Consider the following 24,714-nt stretch of genomic DNA (forward strand, 5'->3'; position numbering starts at 1 on the left):
ATGTTTGTTTCAACAGTTTCATATTTTAATCGCGCGCGTGTGATAAATCGTCGTTTTAAAAGTTTTCCTTTATCGCCCGTATTTTTCTAGACGTCCATCTTAACAGTTTACACGCTATAAAAGGAAAAAAAAAAACTGCTAAGATGGACTTCTAGAAAATGCCCTTGGTTAGTTCAAACATTAAGAATTGAAATTATTAATTAAATTAGGATAATATGGTAAATTCACATTTTGTTCATATTAAAAGAAAATAAAAATAAAAACACAATCAGATAATAGGTCCTACTTTTATAGAACATAACTACCCATGTTATTTTTTCTTAATTCTAAAAATAAAATAAATAAATAAATAAAAATAAAAAAACCAATTGGTGCATGTGCTTACAATTAAGGTAAGAAAAAAAAAACAGAAACTTGTGTTTATTTTTTCAAAACACTCCAAGTGAAACGCCGTCGTTTCAGTTATAATTTTTTTTTAAAACGCAATCGAAACGACGTCGTTGCATTTAAAGTTAAAACACTGCAATCTAAACGACGTCGTTTCATAACAATAAACCTAAAAAATAAACACCTGAGTCGTCTTCCTCGCAGAGTCGCAGCCAATTTGCAGACTCGCAAAATTTCTTCCGGTTCAGAAGTTTCCAGATCTGGCTCGCCTGGCCACGCCTTGCAACGCTCCTTACGCCTTCCCCGCGCTAAACGTGCAACTCGCGAAACAGCTGACCGCCTCGGGCGATTTCCTGCCGCCTCGCTCAGACGCGCTCGCCGACGCTCGCGAAGGCATACCTTTAAAAACACTGATATTACAATGTGCAGATCAAATTGATATACTGTGTCTTCAATATACTGTAAAGTTATTCTCTTTTCAGTTTTCTTTGGGCAACTTATATCATGCTTTATCAACTCATACCTTGAAATTGAAATTCTGTTCAACTTATATCATGCTTTAACTGTAAAATTTGTGACTTGGAATCAAGTGACCTCCACCCTTCTCATGGATTTTTTTATCTATGAATTTGTAACTTGCTAATCATTTCTTTATAGTTTATAAAAGGCTGTAGACATCATATGATCTGAAGTCTGAACACGATGTGTTGTGTTAATTCTATTTGACGAAAGAAAGATACATAATTAGTTGTACTGTGGTTTACAGAGAATGAGAGTTCCAAGAAATCTCGAGGTCTTGAAAATGGGCGCTATCAGCTATCTGGATGCACTTAAGCTGCAGGAAAAGCTGGCCTCCAATAGAAAAATTCATAAGATTCCAGATACTCTCCTGTCCTTGCAACATCCACCTACGTACACCCTTGGCAAACGGCGAACTGATCACAATCTATTGATTCCCGAGTCTGAACTTAAAAGAATAGGAGCTGAACTGCACTACACACAAAGAGGAGGAGACATTACATTTCATGGTCCACATCAAGCCATCTTATATCCCATTATTTCTCTTCGGGATATCGGGCTTGGTGCTCGTAAATACGTGGAGAATCTTGAGTCCACCATGATTGAATTGGCGTCTTTGTATGGTGTGAAAGCTTGTCCCGGAAAAAAATGTGAAACGGGGGTTTGGGTTGGAGACAGAAAAATTGGTGCAATTGGTGTACGGATTTCATATGGAATCACTTCTCATGGATTGGCATTTAACATTGATCCAGATTTGGACTATTTTAAGCATATCGTACCTTGTGGCATTGCAGATAAAGAAGTTACATCATTGAGAAGAGAGACAGACTTGGTGCTTCCTACAGAAGAAGTAATTCAGGACCAGTTGATTTCTTGTTTTGCTAGACAATTTGGTTATAGTAATCTTGTATGGAAGGATGCTGCTTCAATATTGTCAGACAATGGGGAAACCGAAGGAGATAACTATTGTATGCCAAATGAATAAACGATGTAAGCCTTATGCTCTTTCATTCATTTTATTTGTCAAAACAATTGATGGAAATTGCTGAATTTGTATATCTTGTATGATAAGTAATGTAATGTGGAAAACTGGTGATTCTATATTGTTATCATGAAAGTTCAATCCAGTTTAGAAAACTGGTGATTCTATATTGGATGAGTCCAGTTCTAAAATTGGTTTTCCTAAATGGGACTGAAAACCTGCAAAAGTTGCCTAAAACTAAAATGTAAAGAAAACACAACAAAAGCATTGTGGGCAGGTCATACAAGAAAAACACATTTCTAAAGGGTTCTTTGGAAATTAAGCAGGTATACTGCTCTCCTAACATATTTCTGTGAAAACGTAGGACAGTAGCTTGCTTCTGTAAAATTGCTAACAGAAATATGATATAAATTTGTTTTTTCCCATTTTCAATTTTTTTTTTTTAAAAGAAGGAAAACTGCTTCTGGGTTCAGTCTACACACAGTAACATCATTTGGTCTCTTAATCAAAGAGGTCAGGTGTGTGAGCACTGTGTTCTATCATAGTCCTGCTGACATAGACCACATGCTTTTCTCTGCAGAAAGATTCTTTGATCCACATGTACTTACGAATCAACCAAATGGAAAATCCTCTCCTCTCAACAAAATTTCACAAAATTAATTGCAAATACAACTTTCAGGAGTTCCTTGACCAGATCTTGTGGTACAAAAATTATAATTTCCTTCTTTAATCTCCTCAACCAATTGACTTCTATCAATGGAGATGAGTTCATATTGTGAACTGTCGACGTCAACCATGACATCCATGGATAAAAAAAAGACGATAATTATAAAAATAAAGTGACACATGCTCAATAATACCACACAAGTCTTATAAATTGTGTGTAGATTAAAATGCTTGCTGATCCCAAGTGGACTAATTAGAGCTCACTGTGGGATTGATCCGAATCACATAATTTAATAGAGAAAATCATGCTGTATTAGAAAATGATCAGCATGCGTGATGGCTTGATGGGGCTTGGCCAAGTTGATAATCATACTTGGTATTTAAATATCTTCTTGCTGCTCAATTCCATGTTCTCTTTTCAACCCCTTTCTCAACCTGGAGAAAACATGTGGGTTCATGGGAAATGAGCAAAAACTCAAATATAATGCAAGTCTGAAAATGAGAGCCTTCTTTGAAGCATGGAAGCCTGAAAATCGTTGTATGCGCCGGTTCGGTTGTATGTAACTTTTTTCTTATATGTATGCAATGAGAAGAAAGTTATACATAACCGACGCGTATGCTAAAGTTCCTCGTTAGAAACCTTGCTTTTCGAGATGGCACACATCAGAGCTAGTTCTTGATACAGGAGCTTGGCATATGTGATGGTTTCGTAGAAGATTGAAAGGGTATTTCACGTTTGGAAAGCAAGCTTACCCAGCCAAGTTTAGCTGTGTTTGTTTTGTACCACTTAATATAGAATAGTGATCGGTTATTAAACAAAGCAAAAGGATGTACAGAGAGATGAGGCGTCTGATTTGGTCTCATGTGATAAGTCACATGAGATTATTTTGTAAAATATTCAAGTTTGCAGAGAAAAGTCATAGAAGTATGACAATTAAACTCAGCATCACATGATCAGCTGCTTCCGAGTTGTAACCTGTTACACAACAAAACAAAGGAATGGGCACAAGGATTTTTCTGCTTGCTAATTATCTAACCAACCCATAACACCCACAATGTATGGCAAATTAAATTCACACTGAGCACATGGTGTTTTTTGCTTGATAAGCGAGGAGGACCGAGAGATCTGAAACTTAGAACCTCTTTCAATATTGAGAAAAAAGATCATTGTACAATTGCATTGACTTCAGGTCAATACAATTGAACCAAAAATATATGAGCAAGTCTAAGTGTTTTTTGTTTTTTTTTGTTTTTGTAATTTGACTTATAATTTTTCATTTATTAGTGTATTCATCAATTGGACTTGAACAAAAAAAATTAAATTCTTTTTTTTATACACCAAAATAAGTACTTGACCAGCAAATAGGTTCGAGAGGGAGAGAATGTACTCTAGTTATCTATATATTACATTACATTCACACTTGTTAACCAAATTACGCATAACAAAGCATGCACTGCCGCTTTTTGCCTTCTTTTATTAGAGATTAAAGAAGAAAATCTTCATTTGTATAGGCACCATACCCTGTCCTTTCATCTTACCCACATTCTATTTTCTTTTCATCAGATCAAATCAAACCAAACCACGCCATGAAAACCAGTAAGAGAATCTTGCTTGCCTTCTTTGCCTTGATTCTCATGCACGCTGTGACATGTTCTTCACTGTCACTGCACCAAGAGACCCAAGTTCCAGGGAGATACAGAAATCAACCCAGAAGATTGCTAGCTTCAGTGGCCTCATTTTCTGCAAATCCGAACAAGCCCAGCAAAGCAATGGAAGATCCCAAGAAATCTGTAGAGACAAGTTTAAGGAAGGCCCCGCCCAGCAAATCAAATCCTACCCAGAACCGGTAACCGAGACTAGGGATCCCAGAGAAGAAAGAGAATACAAATCTCATTCTATTTCCACATTTTTGCAGTTTTCTTATTTTCACTCTGTTATATAGGTAAGAAGATGAGATCTTTATACATAATTTTTCTTTTGTTCTCCTTCTAGTTGTTCATTCGTTTATTATTGTTATTTTTTTGTTTGTTGCAATTGGTTTAAGTATTAGATTTAGGAAATGAGAGAAAACTTTATGTACAGAACCCTGTAAGAAATTGTTAGAAAGAGTATTTATTTGTTCTAGAAGATAGCCACTTTACTTCTGGCAATTAATTTTGGCAGTTGGTGAAATGGAAGTTTATACATTTCAATCATTTTGCTACTGTTTATGTAACCCATGAATACATTTGATCTTCCTTCAATTTAACTTCTTGCTGACTGCAAGTTCTTGAAATGCTATGAGCCATTTTCTGTCTGATGTTTCTGAATATTTGAACGTGCGGCCTTGTGATGAGCAATTTCCTGTACTTAAAGTTCCTAATGTTTCTAGCAATCCTAACCTTTAATGATGTTTCACACAGCTCTTTAAAATGAAAAGACTAAAAATGAGAATCGAATCAAGGACTCATAATTGGTCAAAATCCTTGTACATGTTTTAAGTGGAGTGACTTTTTTCTGGTCTGCTATCTGCATCTCAGGACAGGAAGCCTTTGATATGCATTATGTAGAATTTAAACCACACTGTGCTAGATTTAAGAATCATTCAGTCCAGCTGATAAACTTTCCTCTGTAGCAGTTTTTTTTCCCCTTCAGTGGTCATGAAAGTCGACTTCTGTTAATCTCTCAATATTGATGGATTCCATGATATTGCTTACTTCAGAGCTTTGAATTTTAAACCATTTGCAGATGCTATAAATTGGAACTGAATAAAATTGTGGATGTAAATCTTATTCATAATTAGTCTTCCAATCAAGTTTGTAGAGACATTAATTCATACACTCAATTTATATTGTCTCCCTAGAAATCCTGTATATCTCCTAGAAAGAAATTTTGAATTTTCATGTGGAACTGTTAAGTTTTTTGTTCCAATATCAGACCTGTATTTTAAGGAAAGATAATGCACATGGAAAACTAATTTACACCAGTCACTATAGCTATCTTATGTTTGCCACATAGACGTGTTTTATTTTAAAACCAAGGCTGTTCCTTCTTTAATTTCAAATTACAGGTATGATTGTGGACCCTTTTTACCAGTGGTGGAGTCAGACTGAATAATTGACAGCAGTTAGCATCAGAACTCAATGATTGTAGTTGCAGCACATTGCAGTACTTATAAATTTATGCAGGGTTGAAGGCCGAATCTGGAATTTTGAATTACTGTGCACTTGACCTACAAACATGGTAAGTATTTTAACGAGATTGTTAACCAAGCATGAAATCCTCAATGTCTAATGTGTGCAAGTTCGGTTCTTGAACCTGACTTTCTTCATTTGGCCAGAAAAATGTCTCAGTTTGCCATTTTATCTACACATTGACATGGTAGTACTTTCAAAAATCTTTCCTGGCAGCCTGGGACTGTAGTTCAACAATGATCATGGAGCCGGTTGTGTATGCTCTACAACTTCACCTATAAATAACAATGAACTTGGACTAAATTACTTGTTGATGTCAATTGGGGCTGAGGTTGTTGTTTTGGTACTAAAGAATGGTCTTTTCTAAAGCATTGAAAAATTTTCGGAATTAGTTTTCCTGTTAGTTAATTAATAGCTCAAATTTTCAAAGAAAAAATTAATGTCTTATTGTGGTCAAAGGTGGGCACTTGGTTTTATCTTGAATGTTTTTTTATGTGAACAAAATACTTCCTTTTTACTATGAACAGGAAAATGTGATTATCTTATTTTACCTGATATTGTTTTATGTTCTTACCTTTCTCGTTAATGTTTGTTTATTCATTTGTAGTACACTTCCTTTATTGCTGAATTATTGCTCCCACTATTTTAAGACGGCTGTACTTGTCATGCTTGCAACCATGTACTAAATTTGAAAAATTTTCCTGTGTGAAGTTTGGTTTCCAGGTCCCAAACTTTCAACAGTTAAACAGGTTGCTCTGAGTATTGCAATTTGACCATTCACTCTGAAGTTATGCAAAATGTCGTCCAATCTGATCACCTCTTGTGCATGGTCTCCAAATGAAGCATTCACCCTAACTGGAAATGGATATAATTCTACACGTGTAGTACATGCATTTCAGTAATGTACACGTAATTAATGAACAAGAAAATGCTGGCGTTACAGTCAGGATCACCATCTCTCCCTCAGAGGACTATATTGTCTTAAGAGTTTAGTTTCCTCGTAGCACTCGCCCTGTAGAATCCCTCTGCAAACTTTCCTAATTCTAAATTCTTGCATCTTCTTTTTTCCTCGGAGGACTTTCCTACATAAAGATGAGAATTCGAAATAGTCGGTCAAATTTCTCCCAGACGACTCCACCTGAGACCACACCTAGGGCTGCTCATCTTTGTTCACATCAAGGTTCACAATGTGACCGCTTTCTAGTTGAAGAAGAGAATAGACGCATGGGATGGTCCTGCTTTGCAATAAAACAACTTCCTGCTCAAGTTGCAAGGGAGGATCTATTGCATGATGAAATGGAAACAGAAAGCAGTACAGGAATTAGGCCTTTGAACTGTGTTGATAAGGAGAAAGATGCGAAGCATTGCATGCGAATCAATACAAATCCGGTAATTAGTCTTTTAGCCATTCCTTTGTTTTCACTTTAGGAATGTGCAATTTATTGAATTCATTCATCTCTCTATCAATTTTGTTATTGTCTTTTTATTATTTTAGTTAACGTATTCTTATTCAGGCTTCATAACACCTACAAAGCTTAGGTCAATTAGGTTACTTAATGTTTCAAAAGATATGATTTTAATTTTATTTTCCATGTAGGCCTCAGAAGGGCAGAGTGAAGGAGCAGCAGATAAAAGGAAAGAGTTTTCTTCATGTGCTGGCTTTCCAGGGTAACTTTTTTCTTGTCCTTTCTCATCTTTTGCACCTGCTGAAATCTACAATCGCCAATTGGTCATTCTAATTTGGAAATAGAGATACTTTTCTCATCTGCCATTTTATTTGCCATTAAGATCTATGATGAATCCATTAATATCTATAATTTTCTTTGATTGGTTCGTACATGCACATCCCCGTTTGCATTATATTCTGATAGAACACAAGTTCCTTATTTGTTTATTCGTAATTTAAATGCTAATAGATTGATGGTGAAAGTAAAATTGTGTCTATGCTTGTTACTTTGTACAAAGAAGCTCTGCTTAAATTTTTTCTGTATGAAATTTTTTTCAACATGAGGTCTACGAAATTCAAATAACTGTCTTTTCACTACAGGGGTAGAGAAAGCACAACTTCTGCTGCTGACATTGCTCTTCCTTACACTTTTTCTCAACCAGGTAAACTGCTTTTATAATTGGAAGGTTTTTTTCCTCTGTAAAACTGCATATCAATGAATGTCTTGTTGGTGCCTAGTTTGGCTGTTTGTAGCTTTGGCTATTTGCCTTCTTGCTTTCAGTTTGGCTTTTGTGCCTTCTTTCCTTTTGGCTCTTGAATGAAGTTTTAAACACCAAAAAAAATAAAATATGAATGCCTTGTTGATTTAAGAAATTTGATGGCCATAATGGTCTCAATTCCTTCCTACGATTGGGTTGAAAATAATAAAACTTTTGGTGCTAATATATGGCTCGTTATAGTTTTCTTAGACGAGTATAATGAGCCATATATTAGCACAAGTTGTCTTTGATGATAATCTGTTGACACTGTTGGAAATCCAATACTAAGGGGAATACTGTAGAATAGTTGAGTACATATCTTATGAAGAGTCATTTGATGATAATCTATCAGAAAGGTCTATGATGTATCATACTAATGCATATATTAAGTGTCTGTAGTGATAATTCAGATCTTGAATGGCATAAGTGCCTGAATTTTGGTCTTTTAACACAACATAGTGATAACTAAAGACATCTTGCTCATGTATAGGTGAATCTGAGGTTTTCTAAATTCTTACATCAGTCAACATGTGATGTATTTAAGTTTTATTATTCCAGTAACATTTATGGTGTATATAAGTGTCAATCGAACTACAATATGACCCATCAGTGGGGACATGTGCAAGGCACAAAGCTACTTGGACTGAAGCTGATTCCATGCATGTTGTTACATTTCCGTTTCTCCTTGCTCCAAGATTTTCCTGTTTTATTGGCAACTACGTTGGAGAATGTATTTTTCTAACTTTATTTCTCGAGTGGTGTTCTGAATCAGGAGAGAAACTGCCGTTTAAGAAAAGAAAACCTTATAACCACACAGAGAGTGTAGTAGAGATGGAAATAGAGGAAGTAGAAGATGTCATGTCTGAAGTAAAAGTGGAAGATGCAATAATGGAAGCAAAAGGAAAATGTGTGTCGGTAGAAGTTGAAGCAGAAGATCATTTAACAGAAGTTAAAGAAGAGGATGCACCAGTTGAAGTTGAAGCGGAAGAGGCAACAGCAGAAATGAAAGAGGAAGATAAATTAGTTAAAGTGGAAGTGGAAGATGCAGTATTTGAAGAGGAGGAAGATGAAAAGGCGGAAGTGAAAGAGTGTGCTATAGTGGAAGATGAAGTTGCAACAATGATGGTAAAAGTGAAAGATGCAACAGTGGAAGAGGAAGACGCAAAATTAGAAGTGGAAGAGGACAGTAGGATGGTAGAAGTAAAGGTGGAGACAACAAAAATGAATGAGCTAGAATATTTCAACGAAGATGATCTTCAGAAGACACAGGGTATTAACTACACTGTTACTTATGGCTGTGGGACATATGTGCCTTATCTGAACTTTGATGAAAACCAGCAGGGGCACCGAAAACAAGAAATTGGTTTAGAAGAGACAGAATTTGAGCCAAATGAGAGGCCAAGAAGGGGAAGGAAAAGGAACCGATCTGGTCAGTCAGCTAGCAGCAATATGCCTCTTCAGTAAGTAACCTGCTTGAATACAAAATAATCCCATTTTTACGTTCTAGTATGAAAATAGTATGATTTTCACTGCTGTCTGTTCTTTTTTCCCCGATGTTTCGTAGAGCTGAAGTTCTTGAATTTTGCTTTTTCAGTTTTGCTGGAATTATGCGTGCTAACACATCGGCGAGGTATAAAATCACCGCATAAAGTTTTCTTATCCTTAATATCATTTACGGTGATTGTTTCATCTACTGCAATGCATTCACTTCAAGGACATTGTTGTATTTGCAATTATACCGACACACAGTAAATTTAGGAATACAAAGGCAATCGTGTATTTCTATTAGATGTTCAATTTCTCCATCTCTGTCCATTTATTCAAATTGTCTTCATGACACTCTCACTCTATGTGTGTGCATATACGGAAACATGAGCAATATATGTATGCTTTCTAGGGGGTTGGCATAAAATTACCAAATCTGACTATGAACGCACAGGGGAAAGCAAAAGCTAAAGAGAGGAAGGCCAAAGAGGATGCAAGATTATTCAGTTCATGGGAATCAAGGGTAACTTCCCCACCCCACCCCACCCCCACCTCTCTCTCTCTCTCTCTCTCTCTCTCTCTCTCTCTACACACAACACACGTAAGTATAAATATGGGTGCATGTACCAGAACATAAGCATGTATGTGTATGCTTTCCTAGAGATTTTGCATAAAATTAACAAATCTGACTATGAACACAGGGGGAGGCAAGAGCTAAATAGAGGAAGGCCAAAGAGGACGCAAGATCATTCAGTTGAGGGGAATCAAGGGTATCTTCCTCTCTCTCTCTCTCTCTCTCTCTCTCACTGTGTCTATATATATAAACATAAATATATATGTCGAGATATATTTTAATGTTAGTGGCCACATGATTGTGCTTGGACATGTATGCATGTGATGAACATGTGTTTTGGATACATGTATGTGTGTATGTATGCTTGCATATATCCTCTTAGTAATCAACTACGATTATTTCACCATGAAGGTGCAGAGCGAAAAGGAGAAGAGGTCGTCCCAAGAGGAGCACACCAAACAATAGGTATCCACTTCTCTCTCTCTCTCTCTCTCTCTAGAAATCTATAGCTAAAGCCTTCATAAAACAGGGATCCCGAAATGCCAAAGCCTAAGAGGGGAAGACCAAAGAGGATGAAGGATCAACCTGGCAACGAGTTAATGTAAAAGCATAGTGGCTGCCTCAATGTGTTTTGTATCATTGTAAGAACTTTAGTGGAGTTTGCCTTTTATGTATTAATAAGTAAGTATTGTCTGTCTTTTAGGATTTATGTTTTATGATCTACAGCAGAAAAGACTGAAGTGAAAGCTGAAAAACTTGTTTCTGTAATGCCTCTTTACGGATAATGTTTGAAAAATCACTAGGCGGTAGGCGGGCGGAAAGCAGGGGCCTAGCTCCTAGAGGAGTAATCAGGGCCTAGGCATTTCTTTTTCTTTTTCTTTTTAATTTTAATTTTTATTTATAAATATAATTATTTTGTATTATAAATTTAAAAATTAATTTTAAAAAATGAATATATGTGAGTCATATGATATATGCTTTGATATAAAGCAGAGGTTGAAATAAAAACACAATTAGGTTATGTTTTAGGTTATGCTTTGATATAACAAGAAGGGTGAAATCGCGGCGGTGTCCTTCCGCCTAGGCCAAATTTTCATCCAAAATGATATTATTGTCCTGGTTATGAGTTATAATGCTGCAAATCCGTGGGCTGGAGTAACATCCATAACTCATCAGTTTATAGACTTGTCATGCACTAATTTTGTATAGGACAATGCAGACTATTCAGATTATTTGAGCAGGAGACATCATCCCCATATTTTTGTAGGCTTTACCTTTGACAGTGAAACACAGTATCATCAGCTTTCACTGTATCCATCTGATTTAACGAAGGGGTCATTTCATCTTAACCTTTTGCATATAAGTATCGAAATATAATGCTACTAGGAAAACAAAATTAAAATATAAATAGACAAAAACTATGGTATGGACATATACCAGAATTTTGTGCCGTATGGGATGGTTAAAAGACTACACAGACACAAAGTCAATTAGAAATGAGCAATGCCGAGTCAAATGTTGAAGTCTAGCCTGTGGTACACGCACTTACAGTGGTACACGCACTTGCAAGGAAGCAAAGGCCATGGCCCCATGCTTCGTTACGAAATATAGCTAAGCTAGCTACTTTAGCATATCCACATTGGTGCAGCAAAATTGGCAATGGCTTTTACTATACGGCTGCTTTTGTTTTCCTCAATGTTTCTGCTACCAGTTTCTGTGTTAGCTCAAACTAATGGTAGCATCGCAGTCGGTGCTTCTCTCACTGCAACTGCAGAAGGAAACTCCTCCTCATCATGGCTTTCTCCATCTGGTGATTTTGCCTTTGGATTTTGGCCACTTGGAAACAATGATCTCTTCTTGCTTTCAATATGGTATGCCAAAATCCCCGATAGAACCGTAGTTTGGTATGCAAATGGGGATAATGAGGCTGCAGTTGCACCCAAGGGGTCAACTGTGAACTTGACTGCCAACAGCGGTCTAGTGCTTAAAAGTCCTCAGGGTGAAGAGCTATGGAAATCTGAAACCAGTGCTGGTGTTGTTGCCAATGGGGTCATGAATGATACAGGCAACTTTGTTCTTCAAGATAGTAATTCAGAAAGCTTATGGGAGACATTCAACAATCACACTGATACTATGTTGCCTGGACAGACATTTGAAAGAAGTGGGAAGCTTTTGTCTCGACAATCGGAGACTAACTATTCGAAAGGAAGGTTCCAGCTGCTTTTGCAAGAAGATGGGAACCTTGTGATCAGCACCATAAACTTGCCAACTCAGTTTCCCAACGAACCTTACTATGCAACTCACACTATCAATGGGACTGTGGCAGGTAGTGAAGGTAAAGAATTGGTTTTCAATGTCTCAGGCTACTTGTATGTTCTGAGTGAGAATGGTGGAAAGACCAATGTTGCAGTGGGAGACGCAGTCTCAGCAAGGGACAACTATATTAGAGCAACTCTCAACTTTGATGGGATTTTTGCTCAATATTATTACCCAAAGAATTCCACTGGAAATGTAAGCTGGAATCTTCTGTGGTCAGAGCCAGATGATATTTGCCGAAGTCAACCTGAAACCTCAGGTGTTGGTATTTGTGGGTACAACAGTATCTGCACTCTCAAAGAAGATAAGAGGCCAACCTGTGAATGCCCAACAGGGTTCTCTTTACTTGATCCAAATTATCCGTATGGGGGATGCAAACCGGATTTCATACAAGGCTGTGAAGAAGACGAGCTTAGTGGCACAAAAGATTTATATGATGTTGAGGTGCTAACAAATGTAGATTGGCCAATCTCAGATTATATAGAGTTAAAGCCTTTTACCGCAGAGAAGTGCAATGAATCTTGCTTTCAAGATTGTTTGTGTGCTGTTGCTACTTTCAGTTCTGAAACTTGCTTGAAAAAGAAGTTACCTCTCTCAAATGGGAGAGTGGATATGAGTCTTAATTCAAAGGCCTTCATCAAAGTCAGAAAGGATAATTCAACTCTACAATTTCCTCCAATGCCAAATCCAGATGATAAGAAGACGAAGAAGAAGAGCAGTAACACTTTGATACGCGTGGAGTCTATAATTCTGGCTGCCTCTATCTTTGTTAGTTTTATGTTCTGTGCTGCTGCTTGTCTGGGATTTTTCTTTGTTTTCCGGAAGAAACATGTAAGGTCTGTCGAAAATATTTTGGACTCAAATTTGCATTCTTTTAGTTACCAAGAGCTTCAAGAAGCTACAAATGGATTCACAGAAGAATTAGGAAGAGGTGCCTTTGGAGTTGTTTACAAAGGGACAATACAAATTGGTTCTGGTGTCCAAGTGGCAGTGAAGAAGCTAAACGGTGTGATACAAGATGGTGAGAAGGAATTCAAGACAGAACTGCGGGTAATTGGAAAGACACATCACAAGAATCTAGTTTGCCTGGTTGGGTATTGTGACGAAGGGCAACATCGATTGCTAGTATATGAGTTCTTAAGCAAGGGCACGTTAGCCAGCTTCCTTTTTGCTGATACAAAACCCAGTTGGACGCAGCGAATTGAAATTGCTTGTGGAGTTGCCAAAGGACTTTTGTACTTGCATGAAGAGTGCAGCACCCAAGTCATCCATTGTGATATAAAGCCTCAGAACATACTGCTTGACGACTATTACACTGCTCGGATATCTGATTTTGGATTGGCAAAGCTTTTGATGATAAATCAGAGCAAGACTCATACTGCCATTAGAGGAACAAAAGGGTATGTTGCCCCTGAGTGGTTCAGTAACATGCCAATCACTGCCAAAGTTGATGTGTATAGCTTTGGTGTTGTGCTGCTTGAGATCATTTGCTGTAGGAGAAGCGTTGATGCGGACAATAGCCGTGAGGAGAGAGCAATTTTAACGGATTGGGTCTATGATTGCTACCGCGGAGGAATGTTAGATGCTGTTCTAGTTCTAGATAATGAAGTTCAGGCCTTAGATGATAGAATGAAGCCGGAAAAGCTTGTGATGATTGCTATTTGGTGTATTCAAGATGACCTGTCTCTTAGACCAACAATGAGGAAAGTTGTGCAGATGCTTGAAGGCGTGGTGGAAGTGCATGTTCCTCCATGTCCATCCCCACATACCACCAGAACCGGCTGAAACCAGCTTTGTTTGTATTGCATTGCATTGCAGCTAAGGTTTTACTGCCAGTACTAGCTTATTTCCTGCTTGTCAATCTTGTTCTTGTTCTTTTTTTTGGATTTGATTCTGTGATCACACTAGTTTGTAGTTCTGCATTGTGATCGCTTCTTAGATAAATGCTTCTCTTTTATTTGGCCATAGTATACTGGCGATAATAAGAAAGAATGCTCTATTTATGTAATGGAAATGATAAATTTTTGTTGAGAAACATTGTGTCATAGATTTCATTAGCAATTGGCTTCAACCTCAAATAATCAAATTAGAGTTACACAGCAACGCTCATATTTATTACTATTGAATTTTGACTGCTACACTTAAATGATTAACAAGCTCATATTTATTACATCTTTTGGCTTGGAAGGATGGAAAATTCGTGTCAGTGGGTCGTGTTCTTTTCGTGTCCTTGGAGCTAGGGTGGCAAATTCATGTTAGCGGGTCGTGTTCTTGGTCGTGCCGTTGGAACTATGGTGGAAAATTCGTGTCAGTGGGTCATGTTCTTTGTCGTGCCCAACTTAGAGTACTTGATGGGCATGACCATTAGATCAGAGACTAGAAACTTTAGTTAGAAGTAAGCCGGGGCAAAGATATTTTTTGAATTTTCACAAGGGTTAAATATCTCTCATTCATAGTCTCATCCACTTGAAGACTTTGTAGTCTTCACTTGATGGGGTCTTTCTTCCATCCCTTTCCAATTCTGTCCTACTCCTCCCTACCCTCACAACTCTAAGCTCATATTTGACAGCACCACTTTTATGACTCATTTCCAGCTGTATCCGTCTTGTTTTTGCTCTTTTTTTTCTTTACAACTTTCCATATTTTTAGCTAAAAGGGAGGAAAGAAGGAAAATTTACAACAAAGACAAGAAGTAGAGGTAAATGTTTTCTACCACCAGAACAGAGAAATATTCATAAAGGTACAACAACAAAGACAAGAAGCAAAATTTACAGAATGGTAGTAGAAAATATAATTTTTTTTTCCGGAGATGATCTTTGAGGGAATATCTAAAAACTAGATGGTTTTGGATAATTGAAATACAATATGTGGTGTGTCCTACAAAGTTGTCTCTCAAAATATTATTTGAGGGATCCTCAACTAAAGCTCTATGTGTATCTATATATATAAAGCAAAAGGCAGAGAATGGTAAAACATTCAAAATACCAGAAAATGACATTGGTTAATTCAAACATTAAGAATTAAAATTATTAATGAAATGAGGATAATATGATAAATTTACACTTTTTCATCTATATATATAAAGCAAAAGGCAGAGAATGGTGAAACATTCAAAATACCAGAAAATGCCCTTGGTTAATGCAAACATTAAGAATTGAAATTATTAATTAAATGAGCATAATATGGTATATTCACACTTTTTCATATTTAAAAAAATTAAAATTAAAAGAAAAATAAGATAATGGCCTATTTTTATGGAACACAACTACCCATTATCTTTTTTATTTCTAAAATAAATTTTAATTTTTCAAAAAAAAGCATCTCGCATGCGCGGAAGCGCGTACGGAGAGGCTAGTATTAAATAAAATAAAATTAAAAGAAAAATCAGATAATGGATCCTATTTTTATGAAACACAACTACCTATTATCTTTTTTAATTCTAAAATAAATTTTAAATTTTTTTTAAAAAGCCTCTCTCATGCTCGGAAACGCGTGCGGAGAGGCTAGTATATATATAACAGAAAGACTAACCTAACATCATACATACGTACGAACATAATTAGTAGAATTGTAAAACGGTTCATGAACAAAAATTTTGAGAATAAAATAACAAGAGAATATTTTGTGAGAAATTTTTGCTGTTGAATTACATATTTTCCTTTCAAAAAACTACGAACATAATTAGAAGGAGAAAATGTGTCATTTGACAGTATTAAACAAAAAACTACGATGTAGACAGATACACTTCGAATTTTTTGTGCGTGACCGGCAGCGAGGGTCTTTAAGTTCGTGCCGTAGTGGATGGTTAATATAGAATAGTATACACACAAATTAGAAATGAGCACGTCTCATGCTTCATTAAATGTGGTACACGCATTTATAGCAGGAAATTTCAAGGAAGCAAGGGCCATGGTCCCATTCGTCATTATGAAATATAGCTAGCCAGGATATTGTAGTATGCCCAACCACATTGGTGCTAGAAAATTAGCAATGGCTTTTATTGTACGGCTGCTTCTGTTTTCCTCTCTGTTTCTGCTACCAGTTTCTGTGTTTGCTCAAACTAACGGTAGAATCGCAGTCGGTGCTTCTCTGACTGCAACTGCAGAAGGAAACTCCTCATCATGGCTTTCTCCATCTGGGTTTTTTGCCTTTGGATTTTGGCCACTTGGAAACAATGATCTCTTCTTGCTTTCGATATGGTATGCCAAAATACCCGACAGAACCGTAGTTTGGTATGCAAATGGAGATAATGAGGCTGCAGTTGCACCCAAGGGGTCAACTGTGAATTTGACTGCCAACAGCGGTCTAGTGCTTAAAAGTCCTCAGGGTGAAGAGCTGTGGAAATCTGAAACCAGTGTTGGTGTTTTTGCCAATGGGGTCATGAATGATACAGGCAACTTTGTTCTTCAAGATAGTAATTCAGAAAGCTTATGGGAGACCTTCAACTATCCCACTGATACCATGTTGCCTGGACAGACATTGGAAAGAAGTGGGAAGCTTTCGTCTCGACAATCGGAGACTAACTATTCGAAAGGACGGTTCCAGCTGCTTCTGCAAGAAGATGGGAACCTTGTGCTCAGCACCATAAACTTGCCAACAAACTTTGCCAATGAACCTTACTATGCAACCGGCACTACCTCAGGGACTGTGGCAGGTAGTGAAGGTAAAGAATTGGTTTTCAATGTCTCAGGCTACTTGTATGTTCTGAGAGAGAATGGTGGAAAGAACGATCTTCCAGTGGGAGACGCAGTCTCAGCAAGGGACAACTATATTAGAGCAACTCTCAACTTTGATGGGATTTTTGCTCAATATTATCACCCCAAGAATTTCACTGGAAATGTGAGCTGGACTCTTCGGTGGTCAGAGCCAGCTGATATTTGCCTAAGAAATAGAGAAGGTTCAGGTGTTGGTGTTTGTGGGTACAACAGTATCTGCACTGTCAATGGAGATAAGAGGCCAACCTGTAAATGCCCAACAGGGTTCTCTTTCCTTGATCCAAATGATCCATACCGGGGATGCAAACCGGATTTCATACAAGGCTGTGAAGAAGATGAGTTTAGTGGCACAAAAGATTTATATGATGTTGAGGTGCTAAAAAATACAGATTGGCCAACCTCAGATTATGTGCAGTTATATCCTTATACTGCAGAGAAGTGCAATGAATCTTGCTTTCAAGATTGTTTGTGTGCTGTTGCTATTTTTCGGTCTGAAACCTGCTGGAAAAAGAAGTTACCTCTCTCAAATGGGAGAGTGGATGCAAGTCTTAATTCACAAGGCTTCATCAAAGTCAGAAAGGACAATTCAACTCTAGCAGGTGCTGCTCAACTTCCATGTCCAGATGATAAGAAGAAGAAGAGCCAGACCACTGTGATACGTGCGGAATCAGTACTTTTGGGTACCTCTATCTTTGTAAATTTTATCTTAGGTGCTGCTCTTTGTCTGGGATTTGTCTTGATTTTCCGGAAGAAACATGTAAGGTCTGCCGAAATTGTTTTGGACTCGAATTTGCGTTCTTTTAGTTATCAAGAGCTTCAAGAAGCTACAAATGGTTTCAAAGAAGAATTAGGCAAAGGTGCTTTTGGAACTGTTTACAAAGGGGTACTACAAATTGGTTCTGGTGTCCAAGTGGCAGTGAAGAAGCTGAACTATGTGATGCAGGAAATTGAGAAGGAATTCAAAACAGAACTGAATGTAATTGGTCAGACACATCACAAGAATCTGGTTCGTCTTTTCGGATATTGTGATGAGGGGCAACAGCGGTTGCTAGTGTATGAATTGTTGAGCAATGGCACATTAGCAAGCTTCCTTTTTACTGATATCAAACCGAGTTGGAGACAACGAATTGAAATTGCTTATGGAGTTGCCAGAGGACTTCTGTACTTGCATGAAGAGTGCAGCACTCAAATTATCCATTGTGATATAAAGCCTCAGAACATACTGCTTGACGATTATTACACTGCTCGAATCTCTGACTTTGGATTGGCAAAGCTTTTGATGATGAATCAGAGCCGGACTCATACTGCCATAAGAGGAACAAAAGGGTATGTTGCACCTGAGTGGTTTAGGAACATGCCAATCACTACCAAAGTTGATGTGTACAGCTTTGGTGTTGTGCTGCTTGAGATCATTTGCTGTAGGAGAAGCGTTGATGTGGAAAATAACTGCGAAGAGAAAGCAATATTAACGGATTGGGTCTACGATTGCTACCTTGAAGGAGAATTAGATGCTGTTGTAGATTATGAAGTTCAGGCCTTGGGTGATAAAACGACACTGGAAAAGTTTGTGATGGTTGCAATTTGGTGTATTCAAGAAGACCCTTCTCTTAGACCGAATATGAAGAAGGTTATTCAGATGCTTGAAGGAGTGGCGGAAGTAAAAGTTCCACCATGCCCATCCCCATTTTCCAGAGCATGCATTGAGGAGTCATTTGTATCGCAGGTTTAAATCATTTTCGGTACTAAGTTGCTTATTTTCTGTGCATGTAAATTTTTGTGTAAGTTATGTTCTTGTTGGGAAGGACAAATTCTGTTAAGAAAACGTAGTGCAACTATGTGTTTGCTTAATCTAAGTATTGATGAAGTTTGTGGCCTATTTATTTTTACTGGTTTCTGAAAAACCAAGGCCATTATTGGTTGTGGATTGTGGTCCTTTCTATTGGAAAGTACTTGTTCACACTAGTTTTCTTCTGTGCCACAAATTCCATTAACACCAAGTCAAGGACTCTTAAGGTATTAAATCAGCCTTCTGATATCGCTTCCGCTTGCAATTATTGTTTATAAGATCCTTCTTTTCAGTTTCTTAAATTAAATCTCAGTTTGGTATGAAGGTGATAACTTTGTAGTTTAAGTTTTGGAGTCTGTGTGTTGTGCACACAACTCCCACGTATTTTTGGTTAGAACCTGTGGCACTGCAAGCAGATGCATTCAAAAGTCTCTTAATGATGTAGACATGGGCGGATGTACTCCCCACTTAGAACGTGAGTTCAAATCCCCTTTTCTGTAGTTTAGATTAGATTAAAGTCAAATATCACTGGTATAAAAAAAATTGTCTCTTAATGATATCTCTACCTGAAAAATCCTCTGTTATTTGGGGATGTGAAAAAGAACAAGAAAGACCTGCAGTTTACTTGAAGAAAGATACCTGCAGATTAATCAGTTTACTTTAAGATTAGTCCACATTACCTCCTCTATTTCTCTCTGATTTTTTGGGTCTTTCTCGACCCATTCCCACTGCAAAATTCAACTAGTCAATTCGTGCAGTCTTTTTCTTCGTAGTGGTCCCAACCCAATAAGAAAAATTCAAATTGAAATTGGACACCTGCAGAGCAGTCTTATCAAATGAAATTGCAACTATATTTCTCTCATAATTTCATTTCATTGCTTTTTTTTTCCCTATGACAACAATAGTCATGCCTTTTTTGTTCTCACTGCTATCCTTTTGAAAACAATGACCATGCTTTCTTTATGTTGCATAAGTTTTTACTTAGTCTTCTTGGACCCTTACTTTTCTACAATCACCAATTGTAATAACTTTGTTTCTTCTATAAATTTGTATTTGTGAGTGGACAGGTCCAAAGTATATTTACCTGCAATTATTGTTTATAAGATCCTTCTTTTCAGTTTCCTAAATTAAATCTCAGTTTGGTATGAAGGTGATAACTTTCTGGTTTAAGTTTATGGAGTCTGTGTATTGTGCACACAACTCCCACATATTTTTGGTTAGAACCTGTGGCACTGCAAGCAGATGCATTCAAAAGTCTCTTAATGATGCAAACATGGGCCTAGCCAAGTTGGCTAAAGCGGATGTATTCCCCACTCTGCACCTGAGTTCAAATCTCCTTCCTTGTAGTTTAGATTATTTGGGGATGTTAAAAAGAACAAGAAAGATACCTGCAGTTTACTTTGAGAAAGATACCTGCAGTTTAATCAGTTTACTTTAATGGCATGTTTACTAATCCATAATTAGATTAGGAAGAATTGAATTCATGATGAATTGAATTGAGGAGGAGTTGGATTGAGGAGAATTAAATTTCAGATTCCTAATGAAGTTGTTTATTAAACCATATGAATTGAGAGGAGTTAGATTTCGGATTCCTATTGAAGTTGTTTACTAAACCATATGGAATTGGGGTAGGAGTGGTTCTAATTACTTAAATGTTCTCGTTGTTGGATTAAAGTAGATGGCATATTTGGAATTTTGAAAATTGTCTGAGGATATAATGGGTAAAAATATGAATTCCTAATGGGTTAATTATCCAGGAATTAGAATACCACCTCCCACCCAAGAATTGAATTCCTCCAAAATCAGGAATTGAATTCTTGATTTTGTATGAGCCCCATTTACTTTTCAATTCCTTAATGTGAAGTAAACGCAAGAATCCTTCATAGATGGAATTCAATTCCTGATTAGTAAACACACCATAAGAGTAGTCCACATTACCTCTATTTCTCTCTGATTTTTTGGGTCAATTGGTCTCTTTCTTGACCCGTTCCCACTGCAAAATTCAACCAGTCAATACGTGCAGTCTTTTTTCTTCACAGTGGTCCCAAGAAGAAAAATTCAAATTGAAATTGGACATCTGCAGTCTTATCAAATGAAATTGCAACTATATTTCTCTCATAATTTCATTTCATTGCATTTTTTTTTTCCTATGCCAACAATGGTCATGTCTTTTTTGTCCTCACTGCTTTCTTTATGAAAACAATGACCATGCTTTCTTTATGTTGCATAAGCTTTTACTTAGTCTTCTTGGACCCTTACTTTTCTAAAATCTCCAATTGTAATAATTTTGTTTCTTCTATAAATTTGTATTTGTGAGTGGACAGATCCAAAGTACAAATGAAAGCATTGGCTTTTGTTCTCCCCCATCTGCTCTTCCTTCTCTTCCTGCTCCTGCCCTTCTCTGTCATTGCTCAAACTAATGGTAACATTAGTGTGGGTAGTACTCTCACTGCAGGTGAAGAGTCTGCTTGGTGGCTTTCACCTTCCAATGATTTTGCATTGGGGTTTCAAAAACTTGACAACGATCACTTCTTGCTTGCCATATGGTGTCACAAGATACCTCAGAAAACCATAGTTTGGTATGCAAATGAAGGCAACCCTGCTCCAAGAAAATCAAAAGTAGAGCTAACCGACCAAGGCCTTCTGCTGAGACCCCCACAAGGAGATCAACTACTATTGACAGAATTTCCAGCTGCTGCAATAGCCTATGGTGTAATGAACGACACGGGAAACTTTATGATTGTTGATACAAGTTTTAGAGTCATTTGGGAGACCTTCAATCATCCAACTGATACCTTGTTACCTACTCAGACAATGGAGATAGGTGGCTTGCTTTATTCTAGACAAACAGAAACTAACTTCTCAAGGGGAAGATACCAGTTTCAGATGCTTGGTAATGGTGATGCTGTGCTCAACCCCATAAATGTTCCAGGTAAATATACTTATGACGCATATTATATCAGCGGCAGTCGTGATGAAGCAAATGATACAAATTCCGGTTACAGGGTCATCTTTGATCAGTCAGGCTACTTGTACATATTGCGAAGAAGTGGAGAGAGATTTTTTATTACAACACCAGGACAGGCACTCTCACCTACGAGGTATTATGTCAGAGCAACTCTCCATTTGGATGGGGTTTTCATCATAAGTTACCAACCGAAGAATTCTACAACCAGTGGCTGGAGTGTCATCAACACTGAACCAGATAATATTTGTGTGAAAATAGCTGGAGAAATCGGAACAGGGCCATGCGGTTATAATAGTGTTTGTACACTTAAAGAAGATAGAAGGCCAAGTTGCAGATGCCCAGTGGGCTATTCTTTATTGAATCCAACTGATGAGTACAGCGGTTGCAAGGTAACTTTCCTGCAGCAAGTATGTGAAGATGGTGGAGGGCAGGGTTCTGAAAGAGATTTGTACTACATGGATGAGCTTCCAAATACTGATTTTCCAACATCAGATTATGAGTTGTTTACATCTTATAATGTTGAAGCCTGCAAAACATCTTGCTTGGAAGATTGTCTATGTGCTGCAGCTGTTTCTAGAGACAACAGATGTTGGAAGAAAAAACTACCACTTTCAAATGGAAGACAGGATAGTGGAGTTAACGGTAAGACTTTCCTTAAATTAAGGACTAGTGGTACCCTCCAAAGCCCAACTCCTCCATTACCTCCAAAGGCAAAGAATCAGAACACTTTGATCATTGTGGGATCAGCACTCTTGGGTAGTTCTGTGTTTGTCAACTTCATATTGGTTGGTGCAATTTGTTTGGGTTTCTTCTTCTACTACCAGAAGAAGCTCACGGGAACTCACCAGGACAAAGCTTCAGCGGGAAGCAATTTGCGCTACTTTACCTACAAAGAGCTCATAGAAGCAACACAGGGGTTCAAGGAAGAGCTGGGAAGGGGATCATGTGGCATTGTTTACAAGGGGAAAACTGATCATGCAGGAGGACCAGTACTTGCTGTCAAGGTGTTGGACAGAGTATTTAACGACAAGGAAAAAGAATTCAAAGCTGAAGTTAAGGTCATAGGCCAAACACATCACAAGAATCTTGTCAGACTTCTAGGATATTGTGATGAGGGACAGCACAGGTTGCTGGTATATGAGTACTTGAGCAATGGCACTTTGGCAAGCTTCCTTTTTGGGGATGATGTCAAGCCCAGTTGGCAACAAAGAAGCCACATTGCATTGGGGATTGCTAGAGGGCTTGTTTACTTGCATGAAGAATGCAGCACACAGATCATCCATTGTGATATAAAGCCTCAGAATATACTTCTTGATGAATATTACAACGCTAAAATATCCGACTTTGGATTGGCAAAGCTGCTCAATCAAACCCAAGCTTCTAAAACAGCAATCAGAGGAACAAAAGGGTATGTTGCACCTGATTGGTTCAGGTCTGCACCAGTCTCTGTGAAGGTTGATGTGTATAGTTTTGGCGTCTTGCTTCTAGAAATCGTTTGTTGCCAGAGAAACGTGGATGTGGAAATTGGTGGTGGAGAGAGGGGAGTTTTAACTGACTGGGCATATGACCTCTATACGGAAGGCAGATTAGATGCTCTGATTGAAAATGACATGGAGGCCATGAATGATATGAACAAAGTTGAGAGATTTGTGATGGTTGCCATTTGGTGCATCCAAGAAGACCCTGCAGTGAGACCTACCATGAAGAAGGTTATGCTGATGCTTGAAGGAATAGTTCAAGTTTCAGTTCCCCCAAGTCCTTTCCCGTTTAGTTCCATTAGCTGAAACAAGAAGAAGAAAAAAAAACATATTTTGTAAGTCAGGTCTCAAACTTTGAACAGAAACAGATGTTATGATGCTATCAAGCCTTTGTGATAGATGATTCTCTGTGGTCAATGCCACAATAAAAATAATGTCCTACCGTATTCTTCATTAATTTCTATATCATCACACCTAACTTTTGATTGGTCGTGATGATATCCCAGTTCGTCAATGAAAATTCTTACGTAAGTTTTTACTTTTTATGTTTTGTGGTGCATGAAACTGCATACAGAAACATTCATATATCATTCAAAACCAAACCTGACAATGACACCATGGCCGGCTAGTTTATCAAATTACATTTTTGAAACATCCTCAAACTACATTTTTTTTTTGCCAAGTGATCCTCAAACTACATTAGTAAGTGGGTTTGTAAAATTGCCAAGGTAAAGTTTTGACAAATAATCCTATCCTATGAGGTCATATGCTAGTTCCCAAACTTTTCAATGTGGGACAATATTCAATCATGACAGGTTGCTGCGCTTTTTGGATTTTTCTTCAAAGAGCTTAGAAATAATAAACTCAAATGATCTAACCTGGACATAAGTTGATGCTTGAAGGAGTCAGAGAAAATTTCAGCTTCCAAGTAATTACCCTACATTATAAAACATTGAAATAGACTTTGCACCCACAATCCAAAAACAAAAAGACAAAGCTCCAACTGATGATTTCATCAATAGCTATTTCATAACAATTTTCAAATTTTGTAGGTGGTTGTGAAATTATTGCAAGCGCACAATCCACACAAGTAATATAGAGATAAGTGAAGTGTCGTTCGCATAAAGACTGTAATTTCCTTTTAAGTATCAATTATGATTAATTCATAAGTTTACTTGAACAATTGATTAATGAGAGTGATTGATTTATTAAACTAAATTAAAACAAATATAAAAAATAGCAATTTAATTAACAATGGAAAATCAAGTTGATGAGACACTAGAGCATCCAATTTCATCATAACCAATTCCAATTAATTCTTATAGCCAATTAACCCTAATTACTACCCATGTTGACAGTTGGTTTCTCCTAATTCATTTGATATCTCCTCTAGGGCCAAACGTTTTCTTAATTAACAACCCATTTTCTCTCGAGCAACGAATTTAGAAAATCAAGAACC

At 37.4% G+C, this 24,714-nt stretch overlaps 5 protein-coding genes across 11 annotated transcripts; all 5 read left to right on the forward strand.

The window, feature by feature from the left end:
* Nucleotides 1-568: 568 nt before the first annotated feature.
* On the forward strand, nucleotides 569-2,005 carry LIP2 (lipoyltransferase 2). 2 transcript variants are annotated; one of them, XM_021976544.2, is made up of 2 exons: nucleotides 569-848; nucleotides 1,154-2,005. In XM_021976544.2, exon 2 carries the CDS (start codon nucleotides 1,157-1,159, stop codon nucleotides 1,889-1,891), a length of 735 nt encoding a protein of 244 aa, XP_021832236.1. In that variant the 5' UTR covers nucleotides 569-848; nucleotides 1,154-1,156; the 3' UTR covers nucleotides 1,892-2,005. The 2 variants fall into 2 exon arrangements, with proteins under 2 accessions (XP_021832236.1, XP_021832237.1); XM_021976545.2 differs by having other exon boundaries at nucleotides 569-780.
* Nucleotides 2,006-3,943: 1,938 nt separating this feature from the next.
* On the forward strand, nucleotides 3,944-10,864 carry LOC110772145 (uncharacterized). 6 transcript variants are annotated; one of them, XM_088254867.1, is made up of 11 exons: nucleotides 3,949-5,777; nucleotides 5,875-5,984; nucleotides 6,440-7,117; nucleotides 7,326-7,396; nucleotides 7,776-7,837; nucleotides 8,706-9,393; nucleotides 9,528-9,563; nucleotides 9,873-9,941; nucleotides 10,120-10,188; nucleotides 10,404-10,457; nucleotides 10,522-10,864. In XM_088254867.1, exons 3-11 carry the CDS (start codon nucleotides 6,821-6,823, stop codon nucleotides 10,595-10,597), a joined length of 1,422 nt encoding a protein of 473 aa, XP_088110993.1. In that variant the 5' UTR covers nucleotides 3,949-5,777; nucleotides 5,875-5,984; nucleotides 6,440-6,820; the 3' UTR covers nucleotides 10,598-10,864. The 6 variants fall into 6 exon arrangements, with proteins under 6 accessions (XP_088110994.1, XP_088110993.1, XP_088110991.1 ...); XM_088254865.1 differs by having other exon boundaries at nucleotides 3,949-5,984; XM_088254864.1 differs by having other exon boundaries at nucleotides 5,875-7,117.
* Nucleotides 10,865-11,574: 710 nt separating this feature from the next.
* On the forward strand, nucleotides 11,575-14,403 carry LOC110772135 (G-type lectin S-receptor-like serine/threonine-protein kinase RLK1). Its single transcript, XM_021976543.2, has one exon. The coding sequence runs from the start codon at nucleotides 11,652-11,654 to the stop codon at nucleotides 14,091-14,093; it is 2,442 nt and encodes an 813-aa protein (XP_021832235.2). The 5' UTR covers nucleotides 11,575-11,651; the 3' UTR covers nucleotides 14,094-14,403.
* A 1,786-nt stretch (nucleotides 14,404-16,189) lies between these two features.
* LOC110772142 (G-type lectin S-receptor-like serine/threonine-protein kinase LECRK3) lies at nucleotides 16,190-18,909 on the forward strand. The gene has a single exon (XM_021976552.2). The coding sequence runs from the start codon at nucleotides 16,266-16,268 to the stop codon at nucleotides 18,750-18,752; it is 2,487 nt and encodes an 828-aa protein (XP_021832244.2). The 5' UTR covers nucleotides 16,190-16,265; the 3' UTR covers nucleotides 18,753-18,909.
* A 222-nt stretch (nucleotides 18,910-19,131) lies between these two features.
* LOC148294164 (G-type lectin S-receptor-like serine/threonine-protein kinase RLK1) lies at nucleotides 19,132-23,687 on the forward strand. Its single transcript, XM_088254987.1, has one exon. The coding sequence runs from the start codon at nucleotides 21,147-21,149 to the stop codon at nucleotides 23,559-23,561; it is 2,415 nt and encodes an 804-aa protein (XP_088111113.1). The 5' UTR covers nucleotides 19,132-21,146; the 3' UTR covers nucleotides 23,562-23,687.
* The last annotated feature ends 1,027 nt before the right edge of the window (nucleotides 23,688-24,714 follow it).

Source organism: Prunus avium, chromosome 6, assembly GCF_965620075.1.
Source record: "Prunus avium chromosome 6, drPruAviu1.hap1.1, whole genome shotgun sequence".
NCBI classification, from domain to species: Eukaryota; Viridiplantae; Streptophyta; class Magnoliopsida; order Rosales; family Rosaceae; genus Prunus; species Prunus avium.

What these genes read in the sequence shown, in the direction of transcription:
- LIP2 (XM_021976544.2), top strand. Translation starts at nt 1,157, where the DNA reads ATGAGAGTTCCAAGAAATCTCGAGGTCTTGAAAATGGGCGCTATCAGC.
- LOC110772145 (XM_088254865.1), top strand. Translation starts at nt 6,821, where the DNA reads ATGAGAATTCGAAATAGTCGGTCAAATTTCTCCCAGACGACTCCACCT. An exon ending in TTACACTTTTTCTCAACCAG is followed by an intron (nt 7,838 to 8,705) that starts GTAAACTGCTTT and finishes GTTCTGAATCAG; the next exon opens with GAGAGAAACTGCCGTTTAAG. An exon ending in AGGAGCACACCAAACAATAG is followed by an intron (nt 10,458 to 10,521) that starts GTATCCACTTCT and finishes TTCATAAAACAG; the next exon opens with GGATCCCGAAATGCCAAAGC.
- LOC110772135 (XM_021976543.2), top strand. Translation starts at nt 11,652, where the DNA reads ATGGCTTTTACTATACGGCTGCTTTTGTTTTCCTCAATGTTTCTGCTA.
- LOC110772142 (XM_021976552.2), top strand. Translation starts at nt 16,266, where the DNA reads ATGCCCAACCACATTGGTGCTAGAAAATTAGCAATGGCTTTTATTGTA.
- LOC148294164 (XM_088254987.1), top strand. Translation starts at nt 21,147, where the DNA reads ATGAAAGCATTGGCTTTTGTTCTCCCCCATCTGCTCTTCCTTCTCTTC.